Genomic DNA, 24,907 nt, shown 5'->3' with positions numbered 1-24,907 from the left:
AGTACAGTGCTATCTCCTGAAACACAATAATACCACATTATCTTAAAAAAAATAACAACCCTTACCTTCTTAGAATCAACATTGTATATTAGTTCGAAGGCAGAAAAGTGGTAAAGGCTAGACCATTGGGGTTAAGTGACTTGTCCAGGGTCACACAGCTAGGAAGTACCTAAGGTCAGATGTGAATTCAGGACTTCCCATAGTTAGACCCAGATCTCTGTCCACTGAGCCACCCAGCTGGCCTTCATATGATCAAAAATGGTTAAAGTTTCATTACATTTTCTAGCATAGTAGTTTGGGAAAAGCACTCCTCCAGTACTCTTAGAATTCTAATAGTAAGGCAAAGTCTTTATAACTATTTTTATATGTAAATGGATCCTAAAGATAGATGCACATGTATTTATTTATGTGCATATATGTATAAACACACATATAAACATATATATTTAGTGAAACAATGACACCTAGTGTTACAGAAGGATCAAAATAAGGTTCTCTATTTGATTTTAGAACTAGGGAGACATGAATATGATAGTAGATAGGAAGGAACTATCAGAGAGGTTGACATTACCTGATGTATGTGAAGGAGAAGCAATCACCTCTTGAATCTGTTTCTATTTATTGGCTCTCCAGAATTAGAAGTAACACACACCTTGAACCAGTCCTTGAGAGAGTAGAAAACCCAATCTATTGGTCAGAACCTGGATTTAAACTAAAAAAATGGGGAGGGGGAAGAGAATAAAAATTACACAAGAAACTCAGGTTGTTTTCAATTAAAATGAATTTTAATCTTGAAAAATGAGGCAAATAATAGAATTCACAAAATCACACAATGACAGTTGGGACAGTTTGACAGTTGGGACTTCAGGGATCATTTTGTCCAATCCACATTTGAAGGGAATTCTTACTAAAACATACCTAGCAAGTGGTTTTCCAGTCTTCACCTGAAGACCACCAAGAAGGGGGAACCCACCACTTCTTGTCCATTTCTGGACAGCTCTATTCACAGATAAGTATTCCCTGATACTGAGCCTATGTTTGCCTCTTTACAGTTTGTACCCATTGTGCCCAGTTCTGCCAGCTAGGGCCATATCAGCATATCCCTCCTCTCCCCCCCCATCTGAAATGATCTCTTCTCCAGTCTTTTTCTTCTAAGTTCCTTCATCCTGCCCTCAAGGACTTTATAATCTATTTTAGAGGTAAGCTGTTGTAGTCGTTCAGTTCAGTTATTTCCTGGCATGTCAACAGTTTGTGATGTTATCTTGGGTTTTCTTGGCAAAGATACTGGAGTGGTTGGCCATTTTCTTCTCCAACTCACTTTACTGATGAGGAAATTGAGGCAAACAGGCTTAAATAACCTGCCCAGAGTCACATAGCTAGTAAGTAAGTAAGTAAGTAAGTAAGTAAGTAAGTAAGTAAGTAAGACTTAAACCCAAGTCTTACTGATTCCAAGGGCAACCTGGGTCAGGCTGCCTTTCCTACTTAACAAATTTTGGTGGATTTAACTGAATTATGTGTCACCTGAAATAACCATTTCCTTATTGTTAATAGTATAATGTTTCTTACTGATATCTGGATAGATTTTTAAATCTGCAAGAAGAAGACTTTTGGCTGCTTCAGAGCCTGAGAGTCAACTTGCAAGTAATAACATATTGAAAACAGCAAAAAATGTATGTAGTTGACAGTTAAGCTGGGAATGATATGAAGGCTAAAGGGATCAAAATGGTATTAGATTGGATCAGTTTGCAAATGGGCCAAAAGCAAAAGTCTATAGAAAGAACCTCAATAATAGAACTTGATGGCAGATGGTAGAAGGGAGCTTCAAATCTTCCCTTTATTCAAAGTACATTTATTGGAAGAAAGAGATTTCTGGCCTCCAAATGCCCATCCATGAAGATAATTTTGAATTTTACTATGTTACCACAAATTCCATGATAAAAGGGATGACCTTTGTCCATAGAAAAGGAGGCAAAATCATCATTAAATGGGTCTTTAAACCCCTAACGTGACATTGTAAGTAAGGGTTTAAGGACTACTAATCCCAATTTTCAGTCCTTGCCCATACCACCTATTTTGGGATCATATCAGACCTTCTTGGTGCTCTAATTAGAAATGAATGTCCATCTTATGTCCCTGAAAATTTTTGCATTTCTAAATCAAGTTGGAATTGTAAGTATGTAAAGTCCATAGGGAAATATAACTACCATGCTATATATCTTGAATAAAGAAACAACCTTGGATTTCCTAATGGAAGGAAAAGATTGGAACTCAAGGCAATTCTCTGTACTAGCAGTGCTTTGAAGTAAGTTTTCTTGACATCATCCTATGGCATATTTTTGCTTTGCTATAGATGAATAGTTTTCTTAAAAAAACATTAATACTGATTCCATGTACTTCGAGTACAAAAAAATAAGAAAAAATTCAAATATTGCAAATAAAAAGAAAAGTAATAATGAAAAAATTCAGGAATTCAATGTGTCAGCCAAAACAGTGTCCAATTTGTCTATTGACTTTTATAATGGTATTATCTTCAGTTCAGTCAGGAGGAAGGTACAAATAAAGACAATTGCATGTGTCAATCAGTGTTGATAGAAGGTATCCATTTTACATGTGAGCAATGAATCCAAGAGTCCTTTTCTCCAGTACTGATAGCTGATGAAATGGTTAACAGTACTTGAAATATACCTTCCCAGGTAGACTGAGTTCCTCCAGTTTGTACACCTTGTCTCCTGGGTGTAGGTCATGGAATGAGAAGTCTAGAGGTGCAGATCCAGAGTCACGGAGTTCTCACAATTTGACCTATAAGACCTGTATATATAAAGCAATAGAAGTTTTCTGCATCCCATCCCCCAGTAATGATGTGCATACAAGAGTAAAAGGTTTAGCCTGTATGGGGGAATGTCCAAAAAGCATCTCAAGTGGTGAGGTGTGTAGATCTCCCCTGGGCCTTCTTAGAAGATAAAACAGAGCTGGTGGGGATAACTTCAGGTCATTTTAAGTGAGTTTCAGTGCAGAATTTTACAATCATATTATTAAGATCTCTATTCATTCTCTCATCTTGGCCAAAGTTCTGGGAGTGATATGGAATATGGAAATGGAGAGTGATCCCCGAACAAGAATAAATCTCAGACAACACTGAATCAGTAAAATGGGTTCCCCTGTCTGAATCAATTCATGCTGGCAGGCCAAAGTGAGGGATGATCTCCCTTAAGAGCACCTTGGCAAGAAAAACTGCTATGGCTCAATCCACTATGACCAGATGAACTTTATAATGTCCAGCCTTAGGCATAGTAATAAAGTCAATTTGTAAATGCTCTAAATGTGTTTAAGCCAGAGGATGTCCACCAAAAGCTTTGCCACAAAAAGCATGTTGATTGTATGCTTGGCAAATTGGACAGGCTGCACATACTTCAGAGGCTATGGTCATTATGCTAGGGGTTATCCATATTTTTTTGACAGAATATACAATACACTGGGTGCCAAAGTGACCATTTTTGTGAATGGATAAGCATAGTTGGTGATAAAAACTTCTGGGGAGTAGAGGTTTTCCTTCAGATGACACCCATACCCTATTGATCTATTTTGCTTTAAACTTTTGTTTCCACTTTTCCACTTCCTGTTCTTTATAAGAGAGAGATAAATTTGAGTCATTACTAGTTACCAAAGTTAAAATCAATTCAGGTTCTTCTAAGGCAGAAAGCTTTGCTGCAGTATCTGCCTGGTAGTTCCCTCTAGAGATAGGGTCAGTTCCACCTTTATGGGCAGAGAAATGAACTACAGCTAGGGCTTTAGGTAGCTGGGGAGCAGAAAGAACTTCATTAATAATCACTGCATTTGTGATATACTTTCCTGCAGAGGTTAAAACCCCCTTTTGGATCCATAGCATACTCACTGCATGTCATATTCCAAAGGCATATCTAGAGTGTATGTAAATTGTTGCTTTCTTACCCATGGCAAGTATAAAGGCATGTTTTAGAGCTATTAGTTATGTACCTTGAGAACTTATATTTGAAGGCAGTGAAGAGTGATTTGTGAGGAAAGATAATGAGTTCTGTTTTGGACATGTTGAGTGAGAGATGTTTATGGAAAATTAAGTTGAAGATATCTAACTGTAAGTTGGTAATGTGAGCCTGAGAATTCAGGAGAGAAGTTACAGATGGATAAATAGATGAGAATTATATGCATAGAGATTATAGTTGAAACCATGGGAATTGATGATATTGCCAAGCAAAATAGTATACAGGGAGAAGAGAAGAATGCTCAGGACAGGGCCCTGGGGCACAAATGGGTATAGTATAGTCTGAACAAAGTTCCAGTGAAGGAGACTGAGAAAGATTAATTGAGTGCTATATCTCTGTCTATTCCAACTTCTTTCTTTACTTTACCATTTGCAGGTGATATTCTATAATATGTTTAGTGTTGTGGGGTTGCCCTTCTGATAAATTCAACTGAATTAAACAAACATTTATTAAAGTGCCTAAGTTCAAGGCTCTGTATTAATCATTAAATAACTAGAATCAACTTCCTAACACAGAGATATGGGCAGAAAGGAGCATGAACTGCTGAGGGCTCTCTATCCTTGAAGAATTTTCAGAATGATATAGAGTGCCTTCTATTGTAAGAGCTAGAGGAGTAGAAGAGTAATCCTCCCTAGAGGTAGAATAGACTAAACAAACGAAGGGGTAAGGACTTTTCCTGTCTGAAATAGTAGTAGTGTAGAGAGAGAAACCTCTCTGCTAAGTCTAGTCCTGGAATACCTGCCCACTTCTTTCCATGCTTCTGTTTTCAGTTCAAGACTGATACATGTCAACAGAAGTCCAGGGATCAGGATGATGGCATGACCCCCAGAGAATTCAGAACCTGCCTGCAGCCCTGGAAACACTAACCTTTAGGGAATAAGCTTCATTATAAAGAAACTTTTCCAGCCACTCTAGCTCAGAGAGGACTGCTTTGTTGACTCAAGAATCAGCTCCTGTTAGATTTGGTGAGTAACTGTTTAGAAGAAAACATCAAACTTTCTGGGGCTTCCATGTTCCTAGATGAGAATACAATGGAACCAACAGGAGAAAAAGTCACAGTAGTAAGGGTGTGTATCTAGTGATCAGCATGGAGAAATAACCCAAAAGTAAGCAATCATGTCAGAGTCAAGGATTGGAATGGAACAGAATAGCTGTGGTTTAAAATCTTGGGAAGAATATTAGAAATCATCTTATTCAATCTCTCCTTTTTTCAGTTGATAAAGTTGAGACTTAGAAGAGAATCTTGACTAGCCTTATATAGTAAGTTAGGAGATGCCTTGCAAAATAGAACTCAGGTTTCTAGACTTCAGTTTAGAGCTCTTTCTTTCAATTCATGTTTTTTTTTTCTCAAGTGAGCATAGAGCAAGGTTCTGAGGTCAGGAGATCAGATTCTGGTCAGAGTACAAACTGATTCAGAGGCTGGACTGGACTCAGGAATTCAGCAGTTACTGAGAAGGATGTGAATACTGAAGCTTATCCTCTACCACTGACTGTTGTAGGGGGCTGGAGATTAACCCTTGGTCCAGGAAGGATGCTCTTTCAAAAATAACAGACTCCAGTGGAAACCCTTCAAAGACAGAGAGATTTATTTAGGTTGAATGGTTGGGAGGCAGTGTGCAGGATCAACTGCCTCCCTCAACAGAGAAAAGTTCAGGATTTTTATATCTTCAAGGAATGGGGTCTAAGTTACTAGAAATGGAAGGATGGGGAGGAGGATGAACAATGAGAACAAACAAGTAGGTCAATCAGGGGAGAATAGGTAACAGAATAGATGCCTTTGTGGCTGGGGTCTTAAACATAAGCATACGTCATTTATGACATCCTGATCATAGAGATGAGTCTGGGGGCATAGTACAAGTACACATCATTTATGGCATCCTGATCATGTTACCCATCTTGAGAAACCTGGGGATGTTTGGGATCACAAATGATGTTTGAGCTGTAGGGATTGTAAAAGTGGGTAAATTATCTGAGGGAACGTAGCATGTTTGAGATTTAAAAATGAGGTATCCCCTCATGCTCAAACCTTTATCTTAAGGTTAGTGTAAATACGTCCAAAGTTTAGAGGTAGAGAATCCTGTTTGTTCAGCTGCCAGTCCTACAAAGTGAATTCCTCACATAATCTTTGACCTGTGGTGTGTCTCTAGGAATTTGGGGTGTACTGGGAGATCCTGGTGCCCACCACATGACCACTCTGTTCAAAGACCCAGAAGCTCATTTTAAGCACAGTGGACCCTGCATCTACTTTCAGTGCTTCAGGTAGAGAGTGTGAGGGAAGGTGCTCTTAGGAAATCAGCTAATAATGACAGACTCCACTCAGGATGTTTCATCATCATCATTATTATTGTATCAATAGCTAGTATTTCAGTGGTGCCATGGATAGAGTGCTGGTTTGGGGCTAAAAAGACTTGCATTCAAATCAAACCTCAGACACTTGCTAGCTGTGTGACCCTAGGCACTTCACTTAACTTTTTGCCTCAGTTTCCTCATCCATAAAGTGAGCTGGAGAAAGAAATGGCAAATCACTCCAAAAAAACCTGAATTAGTCCATGAAGTGTCTGAGATCATTAATCAATTAAATGACAAATATAGTACTTTAAGATTTGCAGTGCCCTCTGTAAATATTATTTCATTTTATTCTCACAATAACCTTGGGAGATAGGTACATTATTATTCCAATTTTTTGGCTAAGGAAACTTAAACAGAGGTTAAGTGATTTGACTGGGAATACATACATAGCTAGTGAGCATGTGGGACTAAATTTGAAGTCATTTCTTCTTGCCTCTGGGTCCAGCATTCTATCCATTGGGTCACCTAGCAGCAGAGAGAGCGTATTATTTCTCTCCTGCTGTGTGTGTGTGTGCGCGTGTGTGTGTGCGTGTGTGTGTTCATGTGTGTGTGTGTGTGTGTGTGTGTGTGTGTGTGTTTCAGAAAAGGGTATAAATAAGAGTTGTAACGAAGTGATATATAGGAAGAAAGATTTGGAAAAGGACTCTGGTCAATATGTGTGAAATAGGAAAAGGCTGAGAAAACCACTATATCAAGTCAGATTCACTTAACATTTACTGAGCCTCCATTATGCAAATAGATTTGTTTTGGTCAGTATTTGATCTCCTGAGATGAATGAGATAACCTCCTTGACTTCAAGGAGTTTAATTCTAGTAGGAGAGATAAGACATAATTATGTCATCAGCCATATAATTCACTATTTTCATAGCAGCCCCAAACAAAAGGAAAGATGTATCATGGCAATGTGAACAAGTGTCAAGTGAATTGTACAATTATATAATTGCATGAGAATTTTGGAATAAGAATAGGTCATTTTTGAGGATGGGAGTAGTCAAGATGATTTCATGGGCTAGATAGAATTTTAGTTCGGCCTTGAAGTATGAGAGGATAAAGATATGAGGAAAGTGCAATTTCCTATTATGAGACTAGCATGAGCAAAAACACAGGAAGAAGAAAATACATGATAGAGACATTCCAAATTTTAAAACCTTTGGATGTCAGAAAATTCAAATAATATATGTCCATAATTTATTTGAAAAAATAAATGTCCTTGTATGCAAATATAAATACAATTTTAAAAGCAGAAAACAGGGGAGAACACAGGCATACTTCAGAAATATTGTGTATTAGGTTCCATCACAATAATAAAGCAAATATCATATTAAAGTATTAGGAGAGTCCTTGATAAACTAGCTAATATACAAATAAATAAGTCCAAGAAAGTGAGAGTCTAACAACTCTTCCAGTGGGGAATAGTTAATGTAATTTGGGATGTTTAATTTTCAGCAGAAAAGATCTAAGGCAGTATTGATGATCTTTTAAGAGATCACAGGCCCAAACTGCACCTTCAAGCTGTCTGTGCATTGGCTGCATTACCTGAGACAGAAGAGGGAAGAAGTGCTAGCACTGGACTGCTTGGAAGAGGGGTGGGGCATGTGAAAATTGTTCTCAGGCATGGTGGAGAGGGGGAATGGTGCAGCCTCCTCCTGGATGCCAAGGCACCAATGCCACAACTTTGCCAATGTGGAAAGGGATGGCATTTATTAATTCATTCAACAATATTTCCCTAGTGATAGCTATGTGCTAAAGGACCATTACATAAAGTAGGGAGGAGAAAAAGGTGAACAGAAAGTGAAAAAAAAGAGGTGATATGATGTGACCCAAGATGGACAAAGTAAATCAGATTTCAGAGGAGGGAGTATTCTCTTCTATTTTGCAGTTGGTTAAGGATAGGATGAATTCCAGAAGACTTGACTGAGGATATGGGATTTTAGTTGCATCTTGAACAAAAGATAAATCAATATTAACGCCCATGATACTACCAAATTAGGATTGGTTTTTGACTTGAAACTGCCGAGAACTCCAATTTTAATTCTTTCCTCATCTCTCCCCCATTCTCTTTACTCTGATCACATCACCCAGGACTAGGGGTAATACTGTTAATTTTGACTCACTCCAAGTTCTTTTTGAACTCAAATTCCAATATATTAGCCACATTTTCTCATCAGAATAAAGAGAACAGGACAGAGGAAGGAGAAAAAGACAGACTGTGAAAAAATAGAGATGAAGAGAATACGAAGGAGAAAGAATGGTAGAGAGGAACATGGGGGGTGGGGGAGAAAAGGAGATTCTATTTTATTCAGTAAAGTGGAGTCATATTCCTTATTCTGCATGGAAGGAAATAGATATAATAAATCACTACTAGAGGAAAAATTATTTTTAAAATATAGAAAGTATATCTTATGTAAGGAATTAAATAAGGGTTTGACTAAAATATGTGAGAATTCTAAAATAATATGGTAGTTGCCGATTAAAGTGTTATATAGTTCAAGTCAAAATGACTTTTAGTAGCTTTTATTTACAAAAGGGTGGAAAGAGTGAAAGTAGAGAAATACAAAAAGAGGGTAGAGAAGATGTCTACTCTATCACACTAAATATTGCTCTGGTGCTTGGCTCAGCCCTGCAGGGCTTGTTAATCCTTGACCAGAGGACCCAGAATTCTACCCTCATGACTTCCTCCAAGAAGGGAATGCCTCTCCAAAACTAATCTCTCTCCAGACACCAGGAAAGGAAGGCCACCCATTCACTCACCCAAGAGGCAGATCAAGCCTCAAGTTACCTCCAAGAAGCAAGTCACCAGTTGAAGATGACTACCAAAGACTATCTCCAGAAGACTGCTTACAGAAGCCTCTCTCCAGTCAAAGAAGTTCAGGGTTTTTATAGTGACTTCTTGTCCCTGCTCCTCTTCAGAGGGGCCAAGCACAGCTTCCAAATTGACTAGTACTGCCCGGGGGGCAGTGTCTGTAGGATCTACTTCCTACCTCTGAAGGTGTCAACCTTTTATCACAGACTTCTGAAGGTATCAACTTTTTATCATAGGATTCACAAGTTTCTGACTGATTGAGTTATCATCCACTTTAGCAAATGACTTGCAAACACTCTTACTTAGTTTTTAGTTCTGGAGTTATCACTCATTTTAGCAAGTGACTTGCGAATTCTCTTCCTTTTTCAAGTAAGTGACTTGTGAATTCTCTTACTTGATGGCTAATAAAGTGTTAACTCAAAATAGACAGAGAGAATAAAGAATTCCCTTTCACACCTAGGGATTTTTCATTAGAGAGAGACAAACTAATGTTATCACACATGCAACTACATGAGAATAGAAGGAAAACACAATAGAGTTTATTGGTCAGTATTTTTGAGACCTGTTAGTTTTATGATGGAGAAACAAACTCCAAGAGGATAAGTGATTTACTCAAGGTGACTCAGTGAGGTTAGACTAGCACAAGAACTGTAGGCTTCCACAGAAAACTTCATAACCTCTCAGTATCAAAATGTGAATGGATCAGGAGGCATTTGTAAGTTTGGATGCAGTGAGTGTGATGTAGTAGCAAGCATAGTGGACCTAAAGTCATGTATTTATTGCATGTTTGAACATTCGCCCTTAACATTTCTAAGTCTTAGTTTTCTTATCTATAAAAGAAGAAAAACAATGCCTACAATATCTACCTCACAAGGTGAGGATCAAATTAATCTCTTCCATTTATTATTATCATTATCATTTTATTATTATATCATATTCTCATTTGGGGAAGAACATTTTGGGGAGTTAGTATGGTGAGGGAGGAAAGAATTCTACCACAGAAATCAGTAATGCTGCTCTTGGTCCTATCTTTGCTATTGTCATTGAATAGTCTTGAAACAATCACTTGTTTTTTCTGTATTTTTTTGTCCACCATCAAAATAAGGGATTTTGAGTCATAATCTAGCCATTTCTCAGGAAAATATAGAGGGACATGTCTTTGAAAATAGAAAAACTCCTAATAAAATGGAAGATACAATTATCACTATAATTGAATTGGGGTTGAGGGGTACATATGGGCAGATAAAGAGCATGGAACTTAGGCTCAGTGGGAAAAATAATCAGAGACTTACTAGTTTTCAGACCATTCCATAAATTCATTGCCATTTGACTTCTTTGTTTCTTTTTTTAGCATGGGATCTCTATGAATCACAACACACAATCCTTCCAGGTGCTACCATGGTGGGCAATGCCACTATCCCCAACTTCTCATCATTTTTTTTGGTTGGTATTCCTGGTCTGGAAGTATTCCACTGTTGGTTCAGCATTCCTGTGTGCCTTTTGTATGCCATGACTTTGATGGGGAATGGCCTCATTGTCCTTGTGATAAAAGAAGAATCCAGTCTTCATCAGCCCATGTTCTTTTTCCTTTGTATGCTGGCCTTTAACGATGTAGCTATTTCCTCAGCCACAGCCCCCAGGATGCTTGGTATATTTTGGGTGGATGCTCATCTCATTGGATTTGATGTTTGCTTGACCCAACTGTACTTAATCCACACTTTTTCCATCATTGGATCAGCTCTTTTGGTAGCCATGGCCTTTGACCGCTATGTTGCCATTTGCCATCCACTGCATTATGCCACCATCCTGACCACTCCTTTGGTCATCAGGTTAGGAGTGATAAGTGTGGCCCGAGGTGCCATTCTGATCTTGCCCTGCCTATTGCTTATTAAGCGGCTGAGGTATTGTACTCAGAATGTTTTACGACATACCTACTGTGAACACATGGCTGTGGTGAAGCTTGCCTGCACCGATACCTACATAAATCGGAGCTATGGCATCTTTGTGGCTCTCTCAGTCATACTTCTGGACATTGGACTTATTTCTATGTCCTATGTCAAGATCCTTCAGGCTGTCTTTCGACTCTCCTCCAAGGAGGCCCGCTCTAAGGCCCTGGGCACTTGTGCTGCCCATATCTGTACTATCCTCCTCTATTATATTCCTGCCCTCTTTAGTTTCCTCACCCACCGCATTGGCAAGAGGGTACCCCCATCCATTCACATTATCTTTGCTAGTATATATCTTCTGGTGCCTCCCGCAGTCAATCCATTAGTCTATGGTGTAAAGACCAAGCAGATTCGTGACCGAGTGGTCATTCTTTTCCTCAGGAAAAAGGATAAGGTCTCTAAGCATTAGTTCAGGCTTATTAGGCATGTCATTTCTTTATTTTTTTATTTTTAATTTAATTTTTTATTTTTTTAGGCATGTCATTTCTTGAGACTGGAACCACTTACTGTGAGGAAACACCAAGATTGGGCTGAGAGGACAATGCAGTGTATGTGCTGCCTTTAACTGGCTTGTTTGGAAACACTAATCCATTTTATGGACACATCTCCCCATCAGTAACTTTAGGGAGTTTGGTTACAGTGTAATGAGCTAATGTCTTGAAGCTCTCCTTGTTTACTTTGATTCCAATAGCCAAGACCCACTATCAATAGGAAATTTTTCAAGTATGAAATTTCCCAAAGGTGAAATTTCCAACACATGGTTTGTCTACCTCTAGGCACTGGTCAGTTGGAGGCCTGGGTCAAATTTTGCTTCTGATCTGGGAGGGATAAGGATTACATAGATCAAATTATCTGAAGAGGAGTAGGAAGAAGCAATCCTGACTTGTTTGCTAGATCCCCTTGGGCAATCTTGAATCAAGTCTGATGGTTTGACTTTCCTTTCCTCATGAGTCCAAAAAATTCTTGAGATTGAAGAGTACAACTTGACTTCAGAATGATTAAGTTCTCTTTAACTTTTTTGTAAGTAATAACAGTTATAAATTAATTATCAAGAAACCTTCAGAAATCAAGGAGATATGACCAAATATAGAGGCCTCAGACTTTCTCAAATTTTCTCCCTGTTAAAATTGAACTGTCCCAAGGATAGGATAAATTCAGTAGGAGCCATCACTAAGTCATGGTACAGAGCCCTCTTCTTATGAACCTTATATTCTCACTCTGTCATCTGCACCCAATTCAAGTCCCTTCTGACCTCAAATACTACCTTATGAAATACTATCCTGACATTTTCCCATTCTGGTCATGACCAGCATTGATGTTAACTAACTACAGAAATTATTCCATTCTATGTTAAAGCCCCAGGTGGGGGTGTGTGAGGCAGGACTGGGACCAGAGTTCTGCAGGTAAGGAATGGGGAAAATAGTAGGAGGAAATGCAAAGGTGGAAGAAGGACCTCATCTGAAAATAAGGGCTAGAGAAAAGATAAGAATCACAGTCACAATAACAGTGTGGGGTCAGAAGGAGTGGCATTGGATTAGAGTTTATTGCAAACTAGTAGATCTTTTAAAGGTAAAAACCACAAACATTCACCCATGAGAAAGGTCTTTGGGAAAATTTAACAAAAATGTAGATAGTGCAGCTGATAGGATAATGGTTGGGGCAAGATAATGGTTCCAGGAATTATCCGGGGTTCATGGAATGGTCAACAATCATGTTATGGGAAACTAAAAGAAGGTGGAGGTGAGGGCATTTGAACCTGTTCTCAGACAGACTGTGAGAATTCAACCTCTGAGGAGGGCTCTCAGATCTTTATCTAAGATAGACTCAGAGATATCAACCTCTGACACTTCCAGATTTCAGTCATTGTTGACTGAGGCTCACCATAGTAGCCCGGCTTGAACAAGCCAATGTGACATGGATCTTTGGCCATATCCAAGAAAAACAGACTTAACTACTTCTTTGTTCTGTGACAGCACTGACTGACCTATGAATACTGCAGCTTTAAATTGCTAGAAAACCTTCAGAGGATGGTGCTGGGATGAGGCTTTGCTATTTTTGAATAAGAGGCTAGAATATTACCAGGGAGTTATCCAGAAGTTCTAAGGCTTTAGTGCTAAATAATTCTAGTCTTTAATGACTAGTTCTAGTAAGGATACACTTCCTAAACCAACTGGATTGGCCTGGTAGTCTCAAGAGCTTCAAGAAATATGTCGAACACTTCTAAAAACTATGTAAACAAATCAGTAAGCACAAATTTGATCTGGGGATATAAAAGAATTTGATTGTCAATTCTGGCTTCTGAACTAGTTGCCATTTGAAATCTATATAGTCACATAAATATGGGGAATTTATTGGGATAATTTTTTTCCTCATGTAACCTATTTCTCCCTCACTCCTGTGGTCTGTGGCATTTATTGCCTAGGTTGGTCTAATCCATGCATCAAGGGGACCTCTCAGATTACTGCCTTTCTATCCAGGTGGTGCCAAAAAACCCCAAACAAACCCTATTATTGGGGGCAAGTCAATGTACAAATAGTAACCAATAGTGTAATAAAACAAAGGAATGGATTTGACTTGCTGAGAAATATTTTCAAGGACTTTTTGGATGGATTAGAGGGTAGTAAATGTTGTTACATTATTCATAGAAACTTCCCTTGAGTTTGAGTGATCCAACAGAGCAATGTGATTCCTAGAACAGCAATAGATTCTTTGTCATTGTAATTCTTCATACAGAAGTAAAATGATCCCTTTTTAATGGATATTGTATACTTTTTTGTTTAGGCAAAGGTTGAAAAGCAGATGACTTTTGAGGTCTCCTTTTCAGCCCTGAGTCTTTGGTTCTATAAACAGGTATTCAGCTTATTTAAGCCAAATTTAAAAACACACCTGGAACTATAAGTTTGGCAGGAACTCTACCAGGCAATATTAATGAAGTAGTCCTTGCTTTCAATAAACTTATATGTTATCAAATCTTATATATGGTGGATATCATTATCTTTTCCTCAACCTATGCCTTTTTTAAACTTTTTTTTTGAGGGAACTCTCATTCTTTTATTTACCCAGGTTCACAGTCTTAGAGACTTTCAAGTCCTATTTATAATAATTTTCCAAGTCTTGGTAAGTCTCTTTCTACAATGTCTCTCTAATCCTTTCTTTGATTTTTCTAATAGAGCCAATATCTTAATTCTATTCCTGATCAATGTTTGCCTGGACTGTTGCAATTGTCTGACTTCTAATAGATCTTGTTTCCCATCTCTCCCCTCTTTAATACATCCTGCATAAATCTGTCCAAATAATCTTCCTAAGGCAAAGAAAGGTATGACAATATTGTTTTCTTCATGAAAAATAATCTGTAGTTCAATATCACCAGTATAAAATATAAACTCGTGTGGATTTTTAAGGCCTTTTACAAACGATCTCCAATTTACCTTTCCAGCCTATTGCACCATTACTAACTTTCATATACTATATTTTATAGCCAAATCAGATTAGTAATTTCCCCTTCAAAACAATATCATATCTTATGTCTCTGTGACTTTGTAGATACATTACAAAAGATAGGTGGAAGAGATGCCATCTTCTTGTCCCTGTAAAGGGCCAGAATGTGAGGGGTTAAAATTAAAGGGTTGGACTAAATTTATCAGAGTATGTTCACCAGGAATTTAATCAATTACAAATGATTTTTTAGCAATATATTTATAAAATAGAGGGACAGTGTGGAAGTAGAGAAATGAGAAAGAAGACGAGTAAGAAATCTTGCTTAAAGAGCTAGACTATTGCTCAAGCCCTGGCTTTACCCTGGCAGGGCTCCAAAAGCCCCAGCCTGAGGGCCCAAGGGTCAGTTAACAAAGGTTTTAGCCAAGAGGACTCCTTCCAGAGAAGGGCCCCTCCAGAGGCTAGTACCTCCAGGAAAGCCAGGGAAGGGAGTCAGCCTTCTTCACTCACCCAAGTGGTAATTCAAAGGAAAGATTTAAGGACAGTTTCACCAAGACCAAGTAAGCAGATTCTTCACCAGCCTCCAACTCAAACTCAGAACTGTAGCAAGGGAAGTTACAAAGATTGATTGACAGCCATCAAGCCAAGGATTCTACAAGAGCTGGCTGGGTCAAAATTCTAAGGGGGTTGGACAGCTTTTAACTGTCTGTCTGAAGCTGGATCTACACACTGAAACTGTGATTGAGATTCTTCCTGGAAAAACATCTTTCAAGCCGCCTGTCTTGGATTAACATCAAGAAAAGGTGGAAAGGAAGCTCCCCATTCATTCTGGTGGACAGAGTGATTTTGGAAGAGAATTTCTCCCTTTCCTGGATATTCTAAGGACTTTACAACTGGACATCTGCAGTCTGACCCACCAAGGACTCTGTGGGAGAATCTGGGCTCCCTGTTTGGATTTATCCTTAGTTAACTTCAGTTTAATTTAGTTTAGACAGGTTAAGCTTAGTATAGAAACTTATTTGGTTAAGTATCTGGGTGGGTCAGATGGTCAACCTTCCTCTTTCCTTCCCCATTGTTCCCTTCCTTTATTAATAAACTTATTTATATAGTTGTGTATTTTCCCCTTCCTACAACCTTTCCCCCCATTCCCTTAAATTCCCTATAACAGAACTCAGAAGAAAGAAGAATTCCCTCACAGGAAATTGTAACTCCTTTTAAAGAAGCTTCTTTGCATCACTTCCTATGCCTTCCTCTACTTTTACATGGACAAATTATAGTCTATAGCAGGGGTCCCCAAACTATGGCCCAGGGGCCACATGTGGCCCCCTGAGGCCATGTATTCGGCCCCCACCGCACTTCCAGAAGGGGCCCCGCTTTCATTGGTGGTCAGTGAGAGGAGCACTGTATGTGGCAGCATGGCAAAGTGAGGCAGTGCTCACATGCAGTACTACTTCTGGTGACCTAATCCTTTGCGTGGTACCTTAGAATGAAGCGTTGTGCAAAGGATTATGTGGATGCACAATGGAAGATATCAGCATGGTGAGTGGTGATCTGAGGGATGGGATTCCACATTGTGTATATTGTTGCCTGGTTAGGATTGGATTAGGGTTAGGATTAGGCCCTCCAATGGTCTGAGGGACAGTGAACTGACCCCCTGTGTAAAAAGTTCGGGGACTCTATAGCTTTGCTTAGGACTGCCCAGGGGTGAGTTAGTGGTTTTTGATTCATCACCTACTTTTGCACATGTGGGTCACAGACCTCTCCCACTTAAGTGTAAGTGGGGTGTATATGCTTCTGGTGATTAAATTTAAAAATGGGCAGGGGAGAGTTAATCCCATCTTGATATCCATCATATCTCAATGTATCTTTTTCCTCTCTTCCATATCTGCAGGTCCTCAGTTTCCTTAAAGACTCCAGTCAGGTTCCACTTAATCACAGAAAATCTTTCCTTCCTTGCTTGTTTGTGTTTTCCTCTTTTTTTGGTTTTTATTTATTTTTTAAAATTCTGTATCCTCCTGACCCTTTCAGGGTATCAACTCCTGAAGGGCTGAGGTTGTTTTCCATTTTGGCTTTGTATTCTCAGCACCTAGCACAGCGATTTGAACAAAGCAGACAAATTGAGTAATGCTGACCAAAGCAGATAATGGCAATAACCGATATTAATTCTGTAGCATCAGTCTTAGATAGCAACTATACAGAGAAACAGAGATGAGCAAATTCGTTACCAGAAAGCCAGAGGTATGTGGGGCAAGGCTACTCCCCTCCCCCTCTTCACATATCCCTGAGGACATCACCCACCCCTCTAAAAAGTCCACCATCACTGGCCTAATCCATACCACACTTCTGCCTTGGAACCAATACACAGTATTGACTCTAAGATAGAAGGTAAAGAATTTTTTTTCAAGTTATAATTGAAAGGATAAAAAGGATGTTCGACCTTTATTTAACTAGAAAATTCTTTGATCATTAGAATTAATTGAGTTTCAAAGAAATAACAATGCAAGTGTAACCTTGAAATTACTAACTTAGACATGATATGTTAAGTAGGTAAGAACATATCTCAGTTTTTCTCTATGTGAACAAAGCCTGGATATCTACTTAGATGGTACAGGAAGTCTCTGCAGTAGCTGAAAGTCTTGCTCCTGACCTCTGGGACTTAATAAAATCATTGAATTTGTTGGAATTGGGGATGCCTTTCAGTGATGAGCCAGGAGAGATCATTCTAGCCAATTCTTTGAGAAGAAAGATTTGGGTGGGGAGAGGAGAGAACTTTAACTAATTTAGTCTCTTCTCCATCCCCTTCTTTATTTAGAGGATGACCCTGGAAGCTTCAAATTGTCGGTAGGATTTTAATTTCCTATCTTTTATCAGTCTTCTTGTAGTGGCCCTGGAATAGCTGATGGCCAAGGCTACACTGGAAGCTAAGGACAGACTGAATACAGATTCAATGCTACACAAAGAAGTGAGCAGAGTAGTGGGTGGGAATTATGCAACACTTAAAGAGAATATCCTGATGGCTCCAGCAAAAGAATTTACCTCTTTGCATATGGGCTTCCTAATCTGGAGTCTACTCTCTCCTAGACTCAGTATGTACTTGTAGAAGTGTGTATCACAATCTTTTGGGATGTTTGTACCAATTATTCTTATACCACCTTAGTAAATACTAATGCTGGAATGAATGTGGAAAAATTGAGACACTAATGTGCTACTGGTGGAGTTATGAACTGATCCAACCATTCTGAAGAACAATTTGGAACTACATTCAAAAGGTTATGAAAGTATGCATATCTTTTTATCCAGCAATACCACTACTAGATCTGATTCCCAAAGAGATTAAAGAAAAATAAAACAAAACTATTTTTACAAAAATATGCATGACAGCTCTTTTATTGTGGCAAAGAATTGGAATTGAGGTGATTCCCATCAATTGGAGAATGGTTGAAGAGTTTGTGGTATGTGACTGTGATAGGATACTCCTGGGCTATAAGAAATGATGAGTAGAATGGCTTCAGAACAACCTGAGAAGACCTATGTAATGCAAAGTGAAGTGATCAGAACCAGGAGAACATTTATCATGGTAACAATATTGTAAGCATGATCAGCTATGAAAGACAGCTACTATGATGAAGACAATGGCCCAAGACAATTCCAAAGGACCCGTAATGAAAAATGCTCTCCATCGCCAGAGAGAGAACTGATGAACAGTGTAATCGATTGAAGGATACTTTTAAAAACTTTATTTATTTTTATCATTTTATTTGTGTTTTCTTTTGCAATATAGCTAATCAGGGAATAGTTTAAATTAGTTCTCATATAGAATCATCAATCTGCCTCCTTAGAATAAAGGGAATACAGAAGGGAGGGAGAAAATTTGGAACTCAAAATTTAAAAAAGATTGTTAAAATTTTTTTTTACATTCAATTGGGAATTATTAGCAAAATAAATAAAATTGGTTTTTTTCTAAAGGCAATTAAAGTGTTTATGTTTATTCCATTGTTCATTTTTTTTGTCACAAACCGTACAACTCCTGACAACTGTATATCTTTATCAACGTATTTTAGCAGTTTTGATTAAACCAAAGGGTTTTTTTTCTCCTTACTTCTTTCAGGTATCAAACAACTCACTGAAAGTCATACCCATTTCCAAGAGATCAGGCCAAGGAGCTTTGCTAAGGGACTATCGACCCTTTGCATGTTGAAAGGGCTCACAGCACAACATTCCCAAAGCTGCTCACTGAGATTGCTCACTCTCCTCTGATCATCAAAGAGAAGGATGAACCTTCTGCTGGTTCTTTGTGTAAATAACAGTGCAATTTAATCCAACAAGCATTTATTAAGTGTCTACTCTGTACAAGGCATTACGCTTGATCCTGGAGGTACAAAAACAAATGAAAAATAGTCCTTGCTTTGGGTCAGTTTGATTACTTTCTCCTTTTAGGTCAAGTTTTCTCATAGACTTGTCTCAATTACTCCACTTGTTTCCTTCTGTGTGTGTTGCATTGGAAATTTCCTTCCTGTGAAGTTTCACCTTACATTAATATTGAATGAATTACATGGCATTTATAGGCATTTAGGTATAGTGGACATTTTGCCAGAATTGCAGCAGAAAGAGCTGAGTTGAGGATCTGTCTTAGATAATTAGTATCTATAATCCTATGAATATCACTGAACCTCTTTCAGCTTATTTCCTCATCTGCAAAATTGGGATGATAATAGCACATCTCTCACAAAGTTGTTCTTGGGTTGTGAGGGTCAAACAAGATAAGATACATAATGTGCTTTGTAAAACTTACAATGTAAATGTTTACTAAATAAATAAATGAATAAGGATTATTTTATTAAGTATATGCTAAATACTGAGCATTATTCTAGATGGATATAAAGTAAAAAAAAAAGTTACCTGACCTCCAAAATCTTCACATTCCATATTTTTATTCCCATGTTGTTGTTTTTTTAAATTCCAGAGTCACCCTAGTTCTCCCCTCCTCCTAGTGGCCTCTCCCATAAATCCCTCTGGGGCCCAGTGGATCTCAAGACTCATTCAACTTCTTCTCCCTGTTTGTACTGGGCAACAAATGAGAGCAGAACTTGAAACCATAAAAACTGTTCTGTGATGTCAGTCACAATCCAGAACCTAGGGAGCAGTCCTTGATCTTGCCTAACAGTCTTTGTTGCATGCAGCAAGACTCTGACCCAGATTTTTTTGTGAGTAAAAGGAGAGATGAGGGTAAATAGACAATAGCATCTTTCCTCTCCTATAGAAATTAATATAGGGGGTGACAGAAATGAAGATAATAGGTGGAATAAAGAGACCTTTGGTGCCCTTATCCAAAGCAGAAGCAGTCAGTTTTTCAGAGTTAATGACAGCTACTCTGAGTCACTAGCATCACAGGGAGCTCAGAAACCCATTCATCCTAGTTATTTATTACATAGAATCTTGTCAGAAATTCTTCACAAGGTAGTTAGACAAATGAACTTCTAAGGTCTCTACTTATAGTAGATTATCATAAAAAGAACTGGAGAAATTTGTAATAAAGTGACTTTGGGGATCACCTAATTTTCCCTAGAAGGCATCTTATACCCAGATATCTTTAGTGACTTTCTCAAGGAAATGGGAATTAAATAGGACCAGCTTTTGGTTTGAAGCCACATTTACTTCCAAATCCAGAATTGCTTTTCCTGACATACTGCCCGTGACTACTACTTGGACATCATAGCTTTCTTCAAAAACTTAAAGGGCTATTGAGTTAAAAAAAGATTATATTTGTTCTATATAGCTCCATATGTCAAAATTATATCCAGTGGTTAGAAATTACAGGTGTATTTTGATTCAATATAAGGATAACCTTTTAAAATATTGGAACTGTCTAACAATGGATACTAGAAGTTCTCAAGAAGATGCTGGATGATCACCTGTCAAAACTGTAGAGGGAATCTCTGCTTCAGGTAGGTAATCAAGTATATGACTTCTGAAGTCTCTTCCATCTTGAAGATTCTTTGAAAGTTCAGTGATTAGATGAGGAATGAGAGTGGTCTAACAATAGTACTAATTATCATGTCTACATTTCCCATTCCTGGGTGAGGTTTACTGGACCACAATTTAGGAGTATAAGAGTATAAACTTGGTGTGTAGCTGAAACAAGAATCTTAGTCTAAGTGAGCAAGAACCAGCCATCTATTTTTTATTTAGTAGCTCCTTCCAAAGCTTTCAACATGGTACCAGGTGATCTAATCTCTTGAACTATAGGATTTTAAATCCTACCACATTTAAGTTCTCATAGAACAAAAAAAATTATGAATGTATGACTCATGACACATAAGTGATTATTTATCTCTGGTACATATATTTAAGTGGAGAAATGAGGTGTTGATTTTGGAAGGTATGTTTTTTACAATTTAGCTTCATTCTTTAAGGCTTAGTGCAACTGAATGACATTCTATACTCTCCAATACATCCCATTAAAATTATTACTGTTTTTTTTACATCATCTACATTTTTCATCCATTTTAAAGTTCAACTTTATATCTTTAATTCCTTGGGAAGGTTAAAGAAGATATTTTTCATTTTTGAAATTTGAGATTTTTGCAAAGAAGTCCTTTAATAATTTCTTATTATTGTTTTTAATCTCTAGGTCAATCAAATTCTTCCCCACTCTTTCTCTCAATAACCTCTAAGCTTAGAGTATTCATTTCATTACTTATTGTTTCTTTGCTAATTGGGTTATTTTCCTATCTTGTATTTTTTTTTTTGGATGTAGTTGCAAATTCTGGTGATAATGCTTACCCTTCCCCTCCTTCACTACTCTCAACTGACTGAGTAGAATCAATGTCTACTGTTTGTTGCAGTGTGGGGGTCAGGCAGGGAATGAGGTATGCTGGAAAAGTCTCACAAGTAAGAGGAAATCCCATTATGAGCTTTAGGCAAAGGCCCCTGGGGTTATTAACAGAAAAGGTAGTGGCTAGTGCTGGAGAAGAGCTGAGTACTTTCAGAATTAGGGATTAGTGCACTCTGATATTAATAAGCATTTTATCTTTTAGAAGTTCTATTATTATTTTCTTATGTATTTGCCTATAATTATTCTAAATTAGCACATAATTTTGCTTTTACTTTTAATTTTGGAATAGAGTCAGGGGAAAGTGTCTAGTTTATCATCTTGACTCTTATTCAACTTTCACTTAATAGTGTATGTATACACACACACACACACATATATATGTATATATATATATATATACATATATATATATATATATATATATATATATAGAGAGAGAGAGAGAGAGAGAGAGAGAGAGAGAGAGAAAGAGAAAGAGGGAGAAGGAGAGGAAGTGTGGAGTAAGTTGAGGTAAATTGTATCACAATCTCAGCAGGGCCTTTGTTCTTAAGTAAGTGATTTCCTGCAAAAAAAAAAAAAGACCTCCATTATTCTTTTCCTAATTGATTCTGGCCTTGAAGTCAGAGTGATGGCCACTAAATGGTGACACTCACCACAGAACCTTTCTTTACCTTGCTTATCCATGGAATGCTGTCTGATAGGACAGAAGCCATTTCTTACCCAATTACATCTTGGATAAGGTCTTTGCTCCTATTATGTACTTAGAGTTCAGGCTTTTGTGATAGATAGGGAAGATATTTAATGGCACAGGGGATTAGATACTCCTAATAATACCTGACCAGATCCAATCTCAAGTGGGGAGTGCTCACACTATTTCTCTTCCGTTTTATGAAGCTTTCTAATACAGGTTTTGCCCTGCTCAATGACATTCCATATCCTTCTAGGATCTAAGATGAGCATATTAACTAAATAACTAATGACTGCTCCTGTTTTTGGAAGGAATCCATAGAGGAAACTAGCCCAACCTTGGACTTGCTTCATGGCACTCATCAGCAACAGCTCCTCTCCTTTGCTTTCTGAGTTCCTCCTCATCTGTTTCCCTGGCTACCAGAGCTGGCAGCACTGGCTCTCTCTACCTCTGAGCTTGCTATTCCTATTAGCCATGGCGGCCAATGTCACCCTCCTCCTCACCATAAGGCTGGAAGCTTCTTTGCATGAACCCATGTACTATTTGCTTAGTATACTCTCTCTGCTGGATATTGTTCTCTGTGTCACCGTCATTCCCAAGGTCCTCTCCATCTTTTGGTTTGATCTCAGACCTATCAGTTTCTCTGCTTGCTTCCTCCAAATGTACATAATGAACAGCTTTCTGACCATGGAGTCCTGTACCTTCACTGTTATGGCCTATGATCGCTATGTGGCCATCTGTAAGCCATTGCGTTATCCAACTATCATCACGAATCAATTTGTGGTCAAGGCCACCATGTTCATTGTGGCTAGGAATGCTCTCCTCACTGCCCCCGTTCCAATCCTTTCTGCCCAGCTCCATTACTGTGGAGACAATATCATCAAGAATTGCATCTGCACTAACTTGTCTGTCTCTATACTTTCCTGTGATGACATCACTTTCAACCGGATTTACCAGTTTGTTATTGGCTGGACTTTATTGGGCTCAGACCTCATTCTCATCATCATCTCCTATACCTTTATTCTTCGGGCTGTCTTGCGGATTAAGGCAGAGGGGGCTGCGGTGAAAGCTCTGAGCACGTGTGGCTCCCACTTCATCCTTATCCTCTTCTTTAGCACCATCCTACTGGTACTAGTCATCACCAATGTAGCCAGGAAAAAAATCCCTCATGATGTCCCCATTCTGCTCAACATACTGCATCACCTCATTCCCCCAGCCATGAACCCCATTGTCTATGGAGTCCGGACAAAGGAGATTAAGCAGGGGATCCAGAAGCTTTTGAGAAGGTTGTGAGAATCAGTAAGGTGAGGAGCAGGTGCTACGTCTTTTGATGTACTACGATTTTGAATGAAAGGAATCATTATGTGGGTTACAGAATTTATTTTTACTCTGTGACTAAATTCCATTCTGAATCCATAGCTAGTCTTCCTTATTTTTCTAATATGTCAACGATAACATATATGATAATATAATAAAATATTATGTCAATATAAGTTCATAATAACATATAATAATATAAAATAATATATAGTAATATGTCAATATAAGTTCATAATAACAGATATAATATAAAAGAATATTATAATAATATGTCAATATAAGCTCACAATAACAAGCTCAATATAATTTCATAATAACAGATATAATATAAAAGAATATTATATGTAATAATATAACAATATAAGCTCACAATAAAATATAATAATATAATAAAATAATATAATTAAGTCAACATAAGTTTATAACATATATAATAATGTAATTAAATGATATTATATGTAATAATATGTCAATATAAGCTCACAATAACATGTAATAATAGAATAATACAATAATATATGTCAATATAAATTTATAACACATATAATATAATAAAATAATATCATATATAATGTCAATATAAGTTCATAATAACAGTTCCTCAGATTTACACTGCAACTTGGTGTTTGGTAGTTGCCTTACAGGTATCTTCTCTTTTGGTCTCTTTTTGGTCAGGTATCTTCTTTTTTGGTCCTCATATTAACCTTGAAGCCAGGTACTACAGATATCATCTCTCATTTTACAGATAAGTTAACTGAAGAGAAGAGAGAATAAATGATGCTCATGGTCAATAAACCAGTAAATATTAGATGAAGGATTTGAATCTAGGTCATTCTTGACTTTATATAGTGCTATGGCATGTGCCAGCCTCCACAGAGGCTGGGGTCTTGGAGGTGGGATGGTGTTGGTGAAATGATGGATGGAACACAGCTTTCTCACTCAACCCTCAGCACAGGTTTCACAGGATAAACTGCTATGCCTTGGATGAGGCCTGGTTTTATTTTATACCCTCATGATCACACATCTTCTTGGCACATATTTTCATTTTCAACATACATGTTTCCATGGAACCTAACAACAGACAGGAAGCCTAGAGAGATAGTCAATAAAACATTGCTAAGTGCAGGATCAGAGGGTAGAATCAACATGACCTAGATATAGGTTGGGGAATTCAGAGCACAGATTTGCCAGAAGTTTTTATGCTTAGGAAAAGAGGTTCCTATATAAGTAGGTATATAAGAATCAGGTTTAATTTTGTAAGTGGGCTCTCCTGGTAATATCCTAGGGGGACAGAGTGGGACATCAGCATTAACCCTGCAAGCATGTTGCTCTCATCTATTTTTCCTGGGGCTAAGTAAGAATAATAATCATAACAGTTCCAATAATAAGGGTATGTTAATAATGAAAGTCACTTAGAGGGGTTTCAGTGAGTGTTTCTATCCTTCCTGGGGGCTGCTTTGCAGTCCCTGGTTTCCATGTGAACTGTGTCAAACAGCATGGTCTTTGATGACT

General features: G+C 38.0%; 3 protein-coding genes across 5 annotated transcripts in view; all 3 read left to right on the top strand.

Moving 5' to 3' along the window:
* LOC100022359 (olfactory receptor 56A4-like) overlaps positions 1-24,907 on the top strand; it is a 187,540-nt gene that overhangs the window by 137,280 nt on the left and 25,353 nt on the right. For 2 of the 3 annotated variants that reach the window (XM_056795097.1, XM_056795096.1), the window contains exon 1: positions 365-4,984. The exons of the other annotated variant lie outside the window; for it this stretch is intronic. The gene's annotated coding sequence lies outside the window, so the exon portion shown is untranslated. Of the gene's footprint in view, positions 1-364; positions 4,985-24,907 lie in introns of those variants that run through there. 3 annotated transcript variants of the gene reach the window in all.
* On the top strand, positions 6,901-21,757 carry LOC100024457 (olfactory receptor 52P1-like). Its single transcript, XM_056795092.1, has one exon. It carries the CDS (start codon positions 10,570-10,572, stop codon positions 11,524-11,526), a length of 957 nt encoding a protein of 318 aa, XP_056651070.1. The 5' UTR covers positions 6,901-10,569; the 3' UTR covers positions 11,527-21,757.
* Positions 21,832-23,603, top strand: LOC100022381 (olfactory receptor 56A1-like). Its single transcript, XM_001365992.3, has one exon. It carries the CDS (start codon positions 22,427-22,429, stop codon positions 23,366-23,368), a length of 942 nt encoding a protein of 313 aa, XP_001366029.2. The 5' UTR covers positions 21,832-22,426; the 3' UTR covers positions 23,369-23,603.

Source organism: Monodelphis domestica, chromosome 4 (assembly GCF_027887165.1).
Source record: "Monodelphis domestica isolate mMonDom1 chromosome 4, mMonDom1.pri, whole genome shotgun sequence".
NCBI lineage: Eukaryota > Metazoa > Chordata > Mammalia > Didelphimorphia > Didelphidae > Monodelphis > Monodelphis domestica.
Note: the sequence above shows the minus strand (reverse complement) of the source record. Positions and strands in the feature narration are given on the sequence as shown.